General features: G+C 51.9%; 1 protein-coding gene across 2 annotated transcripts in view; it reads left to right on the plus strand.

The window, feature by feature from the left end:
* Positions 1 to 13,226, plus strand: part of LOC108286797 (TBC1 domain family member 22A) — a 284,858-nt gene that overhangs the window by 150,819 nt on the left and 120,813 nt on the right. For both annotated transcript variants that reach the window (XM_017504853.2, XM_037730079.1), the window contains one exon: positions 11,539 to 11,666. In XM_017504853.2, the coding sequence (XP_017360342.1) occupies positions 11,539 to 11,666 (128 nt within the window). The remainder of the gene's footprint in view (positions 1 to 11,538; positions 11,667 to 13,226) is intronic.

Consider the following 13,226-nt stretch of genomic DNA (forward strand, 5'->3'; position numbering starts at 1 on the left):
GAGACGGATGTACTCAGAGGGAATGGTGTAGTATTGAGTGTATGAGGAGACGTACTTAGAGGGAATGGTGTAGTACTGAGTGTATGAGGAGACGGCTGTGCTTAGAGGGGATCTGAGTGGGGCTGTGCATAGAGGGGATCATATGGTACTGCTGTAGAAAAGTGCAGACTGATATCCATCATGAATGTAGATGTAAGGATCTTGAATAGATTTGAGTAAATCAAATCCAACAAAACATATTCTGATGATTTAGGGTTTATCCCAGAATGTGAGGCAGATTTTCAGTCAATGTAATTTATTATTATTAATATTTAAAAAGAACAAACCCATAAAATCATCTCTATATATGCAGAAAAAGCATTTGACACAATCCAACATCCACTCCCAATAAGGACTCTCAGTAAACAGGAAGAGAAAGCAACTTTTGAAGCTTCATAAAGAGCATGTTCAATGTTAAACCTATACCTGTCATTACAGGAAAGAGTGTAAATGGAAAACTTGACCCCCAAAGTCAGAAACGTGGGACAGTGTTCCTTCTCTCCACTTCCGTGCAGTATGTACACTGGAGATTCTGGTGGCAGAAACAGACAAAAAGATACATTCATTTATTGGTACAAACAAATGTAAGTGACATCTCGACCCAAAAGGAAGGAGTAAAACTCTCTCCTTTTGCAGACAACATGATCAGCTTTTTGAAAGTCTAATGGCATTTACAAAAAAGCCACTAGAAGGAATGAGTTTAGCAAGGTGTCAGTATACGAAATCTGCATACAAAAATAAATTTTGTTTTTATAAATTAACAGTGAGAAGTGAGAAATTGAAATTGGATGAGCATTACCATTTATGATAGCAAAATGTGAGATATTTAGGGAAAATACTATGACAAAATATGTAATAGGCCTGTAGACTGAAAACTACAAAACAATGCTGAGAGAAATTAAAGATGACCTGATCATGTTCAGAGATGAGAAGACTCAAGAGTATTAAATTCAGTTTTCACCAAACTGATCATATATTCTATTCAATTGCAGTCAAGATCCCAACATGCTTTTCTATAGAAACGGACTAGCTGATTTTTAAATTGGTATGGGAATACTGAGTCCCTGGGATGGCTAAAACAACACAGAAAAAGATGAACAATGTTGAAGGACTTTGTTCACTTTTTTCTTTATTTTATTTGGTTCAAGTTTTATGATATCAAGAATTATAAAACTTCAGTAATCAAGATGGAATATTGTTGCCATTGGGATAGAGAAAGACATCAATGGAATAGAAGACAGTGCTGAGAAATGGAGCCATGTGTACATGCACAGTGATTTCCAAAAAGGTGCAAAAGAAATTCAGTGGCGGCCGGGTGCAGTGGCTCACGCCTGTAATCCCAGCACTTTGGGAGGCCGAGGCGGGCAGGTCACAAGGTCAAGAGATTGAGACCATCCTGGCCAACATGGTGAAACCCCGTCTCTACTAAAAAATATAAAAATTAGTTGGGTGTGGTGGCGCGCATCTGTAGTCCCAGCTACTCAGGAGGCTGAGGCAGGAGAATTGCTTGAACCCGGGAGGCAGAGGTTGCAGTGAGTGGAGATTGCACCGCTGCACTCCAACCTGGCGCCTGGAGACACAGACTCTGTCTTAAAAAAAAAAAAAAAATTCAGTGGCAAAAGCATCTATTTGTTATGCGTATAATAGTTTTATATATTGAGCAAATGAAAACTCACATCTGAGGAAGGAGTTTGAATTCAAATTTTATGCCATGTTAAAAAGTTACCTCAAATTAACCCCAGACCTATGTTTTTTTAAATTTATTTATTTATTTAAAATTTATTTTTATGTTAACTTTTTATTTCTACAGGTTTTTGGGGAACAGGTAACATTTGGTTACATGGGTTCTTTAGTGGTGGTTGGTGAGATTTTGGTGCACCCATCTCCCGAGCAGTATATACTGGACCTAATTCCTGGTCTTTTATCCCTCACCCCCTTATCCCCCTCTTCTCCTGAGTCCCCAAAGTCCGTTGTATTATTCTTATGCCTTTGATTCCTCATTGCTTAGCCTGGATGGGGTTGGAGATTATTCTAAGTGAAGTAACTCAGAGATCTATGTTATAAACCTAAAGTTATAAAACTTCTGCAAGGAAACATAGAACGTCTTTGTGTGACCTTAAGCTAGGCACACAGGATTTCTTGTAATAATGGCCAAACCCTCAGACACAGAACCAGCAAACCACACGTGCATAGAAGGCACAGCAAAAGACCCAGGGCAAGGTCTTCACCTTCACCCTTGTTCTCACGTGGGGGTGGCGTGTGTCTGTGAGACACGGTATCCCACTCAGCAATCCTCTGTGGTCCAGCGAATTCGCTCACTTGTTTGGAAAACAAGTGTAAGAATTGTTTTTATTTCTTTAGCTTTGTCAACTTTAATGGGGCTGGGATCATTCAGCTCACTTCCCTGATGGGTTAAAACAAAAAGCCTTCGTTTTCTATTAAAATCTGCACAAGCAAAAAAAAAAATTGGACAAATAAATTGGACTTTACCAAAATTAGAATCTGCTCTTTAGTTGATACGGTTATTATAATAAAAAGTCAAGCTGAAGACTGGGTGAGCCTTCCAGAAGTGCGGGGTGGGACGGAGCCTGAGGCCAGGCCCGCCTTCCAGCTCCCACTGTCTTGTCCCGCCTGCCCCTCTTCCCCGGGCAGCTGTTGAACTGGGGTTCACTGGGGCCCCTGCAGCTTCAGGCACCCAGGGAAGCAGCTCTGCCATCTGCATTTTTAAAGGAAGTAAATCAGATTTGTTGTAGCCTCCTCGTATGAAAATGACCCTGTTTTGGAGGGGTTTGCCGAGCAGCTCAGAGCACATCTGTGAAGTGAAAATGATTTAATGCCTCGTTCCTTCAATTCCATGTAGCTCTAGAAGAAGTTGTATTTTAGATTATGTTACTGTCAAGAAATAGACCTCAATACCTCTCTAGAGATGAAAAGATTGCGTGTTGTGGTGTCAGATAAACACCATTTCTTTACATCCTGCCAGGAGGCTTAATTTTACTCCGAGCCCATGTTCGCTGAGATTCTGGGAGTGAGTGGTTGTGTCCCTGTCCCTCAGCCCCTGTCCCTCACGGGCCAGGAATGCATCTGGTGTGACCTGTTTCTGGGGTTCTACCGGCAGCCACTTGTCCCGCCTGCCTGTGCACGCTTAGCTGCATCTTGGGTCCGACCTGCCTTCACCCCGACCTTGTGTTGAGCGTGTGAGCAGACAGCAGTTGTGTGGCACGACCTTGATGTTAAAATGAATGATGGAGAAGTTATTTTCAGGGAATGTGTTTGCAGTGTGGCCTCTGCCTTGTGGTCTGGTTGGATCTCAGCTCTCCCTCAGGGCCATTTGCTGTTGGCAGGAGCATTCTGTTTGTCCCCAAATGTGGGACTCCATTGCATGATCCTGACGCTAACATCCCAGAGCTGGTGTAAGACTCTGTAAGCTAAGCGCTCAGTCCTTAACAAGCCCACCCTCGCTTCAGACACCAGCCACACCCCAGTGGTCCCCAGGCCACCTGCACCTCTGCCCAACTGGCTATAAATTCACTGGTGTCCATGACTTGCTCAGGTTCGATAATTCTTTAGAATGGCTTGTGGAACTCAAGAAAGCACAGTGGTTGCGATTCCAGTTTTATGTACAGGTGGGGAGGACCAGCCAAATGCAGAGAAGCATGGGGTGAAATCTGCAAGGGTCCCAGAGACTCAGAGCTTCCGTACGTCTCCCCATGGGGCCAGGGCACTAACTCCCCTGCCATAGCAATGTGTTTACCAACAAGAAAGCCCCTCAGAGCTTGATGCCTGGGGTTTCTCTTGCAGTTCATTGTGTAGGCCAGATGACTGAATGGGGGCCATGGGATGGAGCTCGCCTCCCTGTACAACCTCAGGCCTTAATGTGCCCACTAGTGTCCAGCCCAGACTCGTCTGCTGCCTGAAGAAGACCTGCGGGCAGCGTGGATCTTGACTGGGGCCTCCTAGCTGCCACTCCTGGAGTGGGGATGGTGGGAGCCCTGCCTGTTTGCCTGCAGGAATTTGCCAGTGAGTGTCCCATGCTGGGAAAGTGGAGTCGTGGGTACGGGATTCTGCTCTCTTTCTTCAGCTCCATCTCTCTCCCCTGTCCTCTTCTGGGTGAGACCCTCTGTCGAGTCCGAGGCCTCCGTGAGTAGCCACAGTGCAGCCCTGGGCCTGTGCTGTCTTGAGCTGTCAGCCCCACATGGCTTCCTTGCTCCCCAACCCCCGACCCCCGGAGTGGGCTGGGCCGGGGCTGCTGCTCATCCTTGGTCTCAGCCCTTCCCTCCTCCTGCCCGCCCTTGGCAGTGAGCGGCCCTTGGTGTTCTGGCTGGTGAGCGTGACTGGACCCTGCCGGTTTGGGAGCTGGCTTTTTTAGCTGTTGGTGACATAAACCAAACTCTGCAACTGAGAAAGGAGGGTGGGCTGAGGGCGAGGGGCTTCTTGGTGTGGAGGGGCCTGTGCTCACTGACAGTGGCTCTTGCTGTTGTTCTTTTTTATCTTTTTAACTGATTAGAGAACTGAAATCTTCCCCCCACATCAAAGCCTGTTCATGCCCCTCCCAGCCAACGCGTAATGTATTCATGTCTGTTCTCGGCTTGGTGCAGGGGGTGAAAGGTTTTCTTTGTAGGTGTCTAAGTGCAAGCAATTACGCTCCTCTTCGGGCGGTAAATCTGAGTCGTGTCTGGTCCTGCATAAACAGCATGTTTTTTATGCCAAGTCAATGGGATACATGCTTTTTCCTTTTTAGCATAAATCCTGGGACACAGCGTGTTTGCATAATTTATTTTTATTTTTAATCAAGAAGACAAGATGTTTCAGCTGGCCTGTGTATCTGCTGTTTAAAGTGCTGAGAAAAGTGTTCAACAAATATTGTGGTGGTTTCTCCGGCTTCCCAATATGACACGTCTCTTCCTGGTGACTCGACAGTAACATTGCCTTGCCCTGCCACATAAGGGCTTTATGAAAAACCCTTTTCAGCCTGAAATATGACAGTAAGTACATCTGCCTGCCCATTCATTGTATGTATACTCTTATTTCCAGTGAAATGGAAATTTCAAATTCAGAATTATTGCCAACCAAATTACCTTTATCAGTGAAAGAGCATCTGCTCGCAATTACTTATAAAATAAGAAAAATGAATCCTTTTGGCATGTACATTTGCAGCTCTGATGTGTATAGATTGGAAGTAATGCCTGGAGTTTAGCAGCCCATCCTTCACTGGGCCCAGATGGGAGGATGCACGTCACGGGGTGTGAGGCGCTGGCTGGCCACGTCCACACTCGTCATGACCCGCTGCCAGAGAAGCCATGGAATTGTGGGAAGTGACCACTTCCATGTGAAAAAGGACACTCCCCAGTGCATTCTGGATGGATGTCCCATGGGCTCCAGAATCAAGCCAGCTTAGCCAGGCTGTGTTGGGTGACCCAGCAGAGCACTTGCCATGGAGCATCTTGCTGTGGCCACCGTGGTCTCCTGCTGTGGCTGCCGTCACCTCTGGGTGGGTGTGGGTTTCAGGGTCCCGTGTCCGGCAGAAGGCCAGGCCCTCGGGACACTGAGAGCTTGAGCTTGTAATTCGGGTGCAGTGCAAGGCTTTGCGCCTTGAGGCTGCATTGCCTTTTCTGTTTCCTACAAGTTCCTGAGGTCCCGGCGGGCAGAAACAGGACTTGTCTTCCCTGTAGCTTTGCTCTCAGAGGCAGCCCTGGGGTGTGGAGGTCTCTGGTAAGTCTTTCCTTAAGGAACCAATGAACAAGGAGCCTCTCGTCCTGGAAAGGCCTTGCCTATGCCCTTGTGAGGTTGACACTGTGCCCAGGTTTCTGGTAATTTCTCATGACTGGGAGCTCTTGCAGATGTACTGGGCTTTGCTGCGAGGAGGGTGGGTGGCTGTGCCCAGGGTGCAGGTGCCCAGAGACACAAGGGTGGGCCCATGCTTTGCTCTGGCGGTGTGGGTCATTTCAAGGGGACAGAGGGGGACAGTCCTGAGGCCCATCTTGGCCCGGCTGCATCCTTATGTGCACCTTTAGACAGGTCCCTCACCTGCCTTACCTCGCACGTAAGGGGCCAGGGGCCCCAGGGTCAGGGCGTGAAGTGTGTGGCCCCCTGTCCAGTGGATTCGGTGCAGGTCAGCTCGCTGTTGTGCTCCGGCCAGAATGGGCTCCTTCTCCTCAAGGCAGTGTCCCTTAGGGAGAGACTGAGGGATTGGTGGCCTGCATGCCTCCACCTCAAGTCCCTGCAAGCAGGGCAGGAAGGCTTAAATTTTACTGTTTAGTTACTACAGTGACAGGTGTTCCAGAAATATTAATGTGTGTTTAATTTTCAAACCTGCTTCTTGCCGGTTTGTGTTAGGAAAACGTCGTCTGCCTCCCAGGCCCATGGTAGAACAGTCTGTTTTCCCGGGTGGGGACATGCCAAACCCCCGCACAGGTGGGCTGCTGCTGTGGGTGGGTCAGGGACCAGTCGGTCTGGTGAGCCGCAGCTCCTCTTCTGCGTGTGACTCTGCAGTGCTCACCTTCCCAGTGTTCACCTCATCCTCATCCATGGCAGAGGCTACCCTGGGCGCCAGGTTGCCCGGCGAACAAGTGTGTGCCCTGCATGCCTCACACGCAGGATGGGCCACGGCCTGCCTTGGTGCCGGTCTCTGGGCCCGGGCAAAGTCCCTGCCCTGGAGGAAGTGTCTGTCTAATGGATAAGACCCTCTGGCAAGTCCCGCTCACACTGGGTCCCCTAGGCCGGGTCCAGGGCCTGGCCCCGTGAGTGCTTGGTTGAGAGGCCTCATCACACACCAGGCTTGGTTCTCACTGTATTGGTGCCTGGAGTGAGAGGAGAGTGAGCGGGTGGGAACACACATCCACAGGGAAGAACTGAGGCTCTGTAACAGGTCAGTCGCTCGCTTGAAGCCTCCTTTATAAGATGTGGGCTCTGCACCTGTGTCCTGGTTATTATTCTGTGACTGTCACACTGCGGCCTTGGTACACTGGGGCCCTGCCCTGGCAGCACTCAAGCACCTTCAGAGCAGTGGCCAGACAGGGATGCGTGGTGTGGCTGTGTGTCACAGCTGGAGACCACGGTTGCCATGGCAAGGTGCTCCATGGCAAGTGGTCCGCTGGGTGACCCAACACAGCCTGGCCAAGCCGGCTTGATTATGGAGTGCATGGGACACCCATCCAGGGGACCCCAGGCTGCTGACCTCAGCGTGTCTCCACTGGAGAGCCTCACTCACGCCAGTGCAAGGTGGCACCCACTTGCTGCAGCCCAGATGCCCACACAGAACTGTGGGCCGGGAGAGGCCAGCAAAACCAGGCCCACCTGCCAGGCCAGGCACCTGCCCCGGAGCGCTGCTGTCACGCTGCTGTCCCGGCTGCCCTGCGTGGCCCCTCCTTCCTCGGGTGCTCTGTTTCAGGAGTGGTTTTTCCTCTGGCCATGTCACTGTTGTTGTGGCTGTTCTTCCCCAGGTAGCCAACTGCATATTCATGGAAGCTCATTCTTCTTTTTTCTGTGCAAAGGGCCTTGTTGAGTAAATGTAGTCATTTTCTAAATGGCTGGCTTAAAGTGTTTATCAGACTTGAATCCACAGTAATCTGCATGCCCCGTGTCAGTGCGCTGGAGGCAGCTGAGGCTGGTGGCAGCTCGGGTGGACTTCTGCCCTCCAAGGGGCATGGGCAGAGGTCAGGCCTGGACGGCGGAGCCCCCTCGGGGTCTCCTAGAACTTTCTGTTGGTTTAGTTTTGTAGCCACAGATTAACTTCAAGTTGGAAATGATTCTGTAAGTTCTTTGAAAACAACATACCTTTCTGGGTGTTTGTTGCTGGAGAACTCCTCACGGTTGCTGTGTTGAGAAATAGAAGCAGAGGAGGAGGAGGGTCAAGCTGGGACTGTGTCCATCTTCCGGTCACCTGTTTGCTCCCTGCACTCATACATCCAGTCATTCATTCATCACAGTCACCCGACAGACACTCACGGACTCTCACTGTGTGCACTGGGGGCCGGGAAACAAAGGTGACACAGACCTGGACCCACACCTGACCAGCTCACACCCCAGGGTGGGCAGGGACCCTAAGCACTTACGCCCCTTTCGTGATGAATGCTTCCATAGAGGTGGGCATAGAACCAAGAAGAGGGGAAGGCTCCCCATGTGGGGTGATCCTGGAAGCATCTAGGAGTTTTGATGTCCGGGTAGCCTGGCACTGGGCAGAGACAAGTGCCCTGTTGGAAGCCTGCCGTGAGGCTGAGCCCGAGGCACGGGGAAGCCTTCATGGTGGCGTGGGTGTGGTTGGTCACCTTCTGCCACCGCAGGAGGCACAGTGTTTGAGGGGAGGTCAGCAGCGAAGGCTGAGGAGTCTGGCGCCTTTCTCAGGCACTCTGACTTCCTTCTGTGGGCCATTTGTGTGGATCCTAAGACACCGCCTGGCACCCCCTTTTGCTCGTCCCCTGGGGGATGAGCAGCTGTGAGATTAAATCCTGCTGGGGCTGCGGCCTCGGGGCCCCCAGGTAGCCCTGCTCTGTTCCCTCTGCTCGCCACACTACCCTTTACTTAGAGACTGTGGGAGCCATTTCTTGGTAGTGAAGTTAGTTTTATTTAAAAAACAAATGTCTTTAATAAAGCGCCAGCTGATGAGAAGGAAGCTGTTAAGTGAACCATGAGCTGGTGCCGCCTCTGGGCCTTCGCTGCGGTGCCCCCACCCTCTGTCCCTCTCTCCCTCCCTCCCTCCCTTCCTCGGTGTGGAGCTCCGGGCGTGGTGTCCCACATGAGCCACCGGGACCCTCCTTCCTGTGCCCATGGGCCTGCGTGGTGCCATGTCTGTGTGACCTGCCCTCTGAGGAGGTCCCAGTGCACCGGTCTGACCAGCACGGCAGCATCTTCTCTGGAGCCTCTCACATCCCACCCAGAAGAGTCCGATGTAGAGTCGAGATGAGAATCTGTGTTTAACAGCTCCTGAGGCAATGACGAGGAGGAGGAGGGGGAGGAGGAAGATGAAGACATGATGGTGTCCAGCCCTATTTGGTACTGCCTCGGCTCACTGCCAAGCCCACTGCACCCTGCGGCCAGGCCCTCCTCACCCCCAGAGTGGGCCCACGCATGTCCTGTGCCCCAGCCAGCTCTGGCCCTGGCTCCTCCAATGTTTTTCGCCCAGCCCCTTTCGGAAGTGCTCCAAGGCAGGGGATGCAATCCTGGCCTACGTGCTGGGGGCCTTGGGCGATGGAGCTCGAATAGGCCCAGTGCAAAGATGACGTCTCATTGAAATAGTAGATTTTGTACAAACAACTAATGACGAGAATTGACTTTATGGTGTATTGTGTGTTGGTTTTGGTTTTAATACACAAATAACATTTTCAGTCGCTCACAGTCAGCTGTCCTTGCTGCTCGCGTGTGACCCTCTCTGCTTGCAGCCCACTCTAGCACTGAAGCTTCAGGTTCTCTGAGTCACATCAGGCACCAGCGTTCCCAGCCGGTCATCCACCAAAATATTCCACCTCGAAGCTCTGTTGGGGGCAGGGGAGACCGGTGGGCTTGCTAATGAAGAAATGCGGACATCTATGGCCATGTTTGTGTGGTGTGTGCCACGCCTTTTCATAGAGCAAAGAGCACACCAACCCCCTGTGGTAGCAGTTGAGTATCTGCAGTGCGCAGGTGCCAGCTGGAGGAGCCGCGGTGCAGGCTGCCCTGCTGCCAGGGACCCCACCTCCACCTGCTTGCCCGGCCTGCATGGCCAGCTCGTACCTGTTCTCTGCAGGGCCTGGAGCCCTGGTGCTCATGTTTGCCACTGCAGAGGCAGCACGCAGTCGTGGGTGTATGGGTGCCTGTGGGTCCAGGCAGCTTCCTGGTGGGCAGTCCTGTGGGGTTGTGGCAAGACAGTCCAGCCTCCCTTGTGACTTCCTCCCAGGCTTGCCCCTGGGGCCGAGGGGAGCGTTTGCTGTTCTGCTCCGCCCAGTTCCGCAGTCTCCACAGTTAATTATTCACCATCCTGTGGGAGTAGAGTGTGTGTTGCTGCATCTACCCCAAAGTGTGAACCAGGGCCTCACCCTGCAGGCGTCCCTGACACCTAGCCCCACGGGAGTCCTGCCCAGCGCGCTTGCTCTGGTCCGAGGACAGCAGAGGTTTAGGGGAGGAGGGGGACAGCGAAGACAGAGACAGTGAAGGGACCAGCTCCCGTTACAGCAGGGTCCTATCATGGGGAAAAGAGCTGCCTGTGTTTTCCCAGGGCCAGCCTAGCGTAGCCTTCTTGGAAACCAGCCCCTGTCCTTAAGGGACGGCAGCTCCCAGTCCCACGGCCCTGATGTCCAGGCGGGCATTCGTGTGTCTTGGCAGAGCCCCTGGCCCTTCAGGTTCAGGGCGTTGCTGATGGACCCTGCTATGCCTCTTCACCCTGCTTCTCACTTGTTGCTGAAATATTGCAACTTACCAGGGACTTGCGTGAAACAAACCAGTCCACAGCACACTAGCTTTTCTCTGGTTTTTGTTTGTCATTTCTAGAACTTTCTTTGAGGGATTGAATGGAGATCCCTGTGAAGTTTTATAGGATCTTTTCTCAGGGCAAGCCAGGGTGAGGTAAGCGTGGAGAGAAGGAAGGTGTAACTTGGAAGCAGGGGTAAGGAAGTGAGCTCAGCAAGAGGGCTGTCAGCAGCCCTGGGGTGCACCTGTGTTTTAAAAATCAAGGATCCACAATCTGGCTCAATTTGGCAATCATCAGCAATTATGATTTGTTTGTATAAAGGAGCATCCGTTCTTCTAGGCTCTTTAGAGTAGGACTTCACGGGCAGAACCTTGGAAAGAGGAGCATAGGCACCATGATCACCGGGATTTTCCTTCCGGGAGTGACAGCTCCAGGACTCAGCAGTGGGTGAGGCAGGGCATGCAGGGCCGGAGCTCAGGCTGCAGGGCTGCCGCCACCACAGCTGAACGACGGGAGCACACGTGGCTTCTGGGAGTGATGCTTGGGAAAGCCTGGCTCTTTCCAGAGGTGCAGCGGTCTTCAGGCGTGTCCCCATCCTGGAATGCAGGGGTGTCGTCCACCTGGCCTGCCACCCTCGTGTCCCACCCACCCACTCAACTGTTTGGTCCAGGCACAGGTGGAGCATTTCCCTGGACAAGATTGGGCCCCTCTCGGGGAGCAGGCAAGCTTATCTCCTCTGTGTCTTTAAGTCCCTCTGGGACACCAGCTTGGGTCTGTGAAGCTTCTGTGGAATAGGGGAAAGAGCACCTATCTGTGGACACCCTGACCCGAGCCCCCCCCATCTTCCTGGGTGTTAGGGCATGAAGCGCCCGAACCTGGCCGTGATTATAATCATCACGTGGGCAGCGCCGCCATCTTTCCCTCTCCTCTAGGAAGGGAGCGCTGTCGTCTCTCATTAATAGATTGCATTCTTTGCTCCTCAGGGGTTGCCACTTGGGATTCCCTGTCGAAGTGGGCTTCTGAGGCGGGTGCAGGGCCTTGGAGGCACAGTGAACTGGGTGTCAGTGCCTCCAGAGGGCTCCCCTGACAGCCTTGGGGCCTGTGTTTGTTTCGTGCAGAGCAAGTGCACCGGCACCTGGACCAGCACGAGGTGAGATACCTGCAGTTTGCCTTCCGCTGGATGAACAACCTGCTCATGAGGGAGCTGCCCCTGCACTGCACCGTCCGCCTCTGGGACACCTACCAGGTGAGCTCCGCTTCGCACCCCTCCCCACCGTGGGTGCCGGGAGCCCGGCCGTTTCCTGTCGCCTTCTGCCCTGGCCTGCGTGCTGCATTTGGTTTTGCTTTCAGATCACTCTCTCCATTGAAATCTGATCTGTAGAAAGAATGCTGCTGGCCAGGCACGGTGGCTCACACCTGTAAATCCTAGCCCTTTGGAAGGCCCAGGCAGGTGGATTGCCCACACTCAGGAGTTCGAGACCAATCATGGGCAAATGGCAAAACCCTGTCTCTATTAAAAATACAAAAAATACAAAAAAATCACCTGTAGTCTTAGCTACTCAGAGGCCGAGGCATGAGCATCTCTGGAGCCTGGGAGGCAGAGGTTGCAGGGAGCCAAGATCGTGCCATTGCACTCCAGCCTGGAGACAGAGCGAGAATCCATCTCAAATAGATAGATAGATAGATAGATAGATAGATAGATAGATAGATAGATAGATGATGTAAAACAGGGAAAAGAACTTCAGGCCGTTCTCTTTGTGGCTGAGTTTCATTTTGCCTGCGTGGCGATGTGCTCGCTGGCAAGTTACGTTCTGAGCAGTGTGCTCGGCGCATGCGCGGGGTGCTGGTGACTGCTGTGAGTTTGAGCTACTTCTGCCAAAAAACTCACGCTCGGGACTCACACCTTGTCTATACTTTGAGTTGTGTATAATAAATATTTTTTAAAATCACAGATTCAGTGCAGCATGAAATTTTCTACTCTTTACCAGTTCTGATGAAATTCAGCTCTTGAGGAGATTGAGTTTTCTGGAAGAAGCCACCTCTGTTCCCTTGAGTGTCCTGTCACTTATTCTAGCACCTTTTCATTTTGTTGGAGATGTTTGCTGAAGTGGAGGCGGTGCCGTGGGGGGGGTTTATGCGCCAGCCTTTCATCGTCAGTTACAAACAGCAGGCACCATTATGTGGGATTAGGAATCAAATCTCTACAGAGTGCTAAAGAGAGATGCATATGGGCGGTTTTCATCCCGACACCTCAAGAGCCAGGCTTTCTACTGCAGTGAGCACAGCCTTTCATGGGCTGTGTGTTCCGGCTTTGCAGGGGGCCGGCCGCCCCTGGAGGCTGATGCTGGGGGCGGGGATTTCTATAAAGGGGAGCTCTAGGTGGCTGGCTTTTTCTAAGGCCAAATAGGTCCCAAGCACTGCATTGGTTCCAGAGCAGTTGGAGAAGGCCTGGGGGTCTTTCTGACCAGCCCCTCCCCACAGGGCCTCAGGCTGGATGCGTTCTTCCTGCAGGACTGGGCGCCTGCTGGGCCTCCATGCTCTCCGGTCTCTTCTTCTGAGCCTGACTTCGTATGAGTCATCTAGAACGATGCCCCAAAGCTTTGCCCCTGGCACCGGCTGCTGGCCAGTGTGCCCCTTGGTGGGTGTGTGTTTCATGATCTGAAGTCCTGTGTTTTGACTTTTGCTTTTCCTTCGTGCTGCTCGTGTGGTCCAGTGATCTCACCACGGAGATGATCACCAGTCAGCAGACTGTCATTGAAGTTCCCCACTTGGGTTTTGCTCTTCTAAGTGTTTGGCAGCTACAGAA

Source organism: Cebus imitator, unplaced genomic scaffold, assembly GCF_001604975.1.
Source record: "Cebus imitator isolate Cc_AM_T3 unplaced genomic scaffold, Cebus_imitator-1.0 Scaffold329, whole genome shotgun sequence".
Lineage (NCBI taxonomy): Eukaryota > Metazoa > Chordata > Mammalia > Primates > Cebidae > Cebus > Cebus imitator.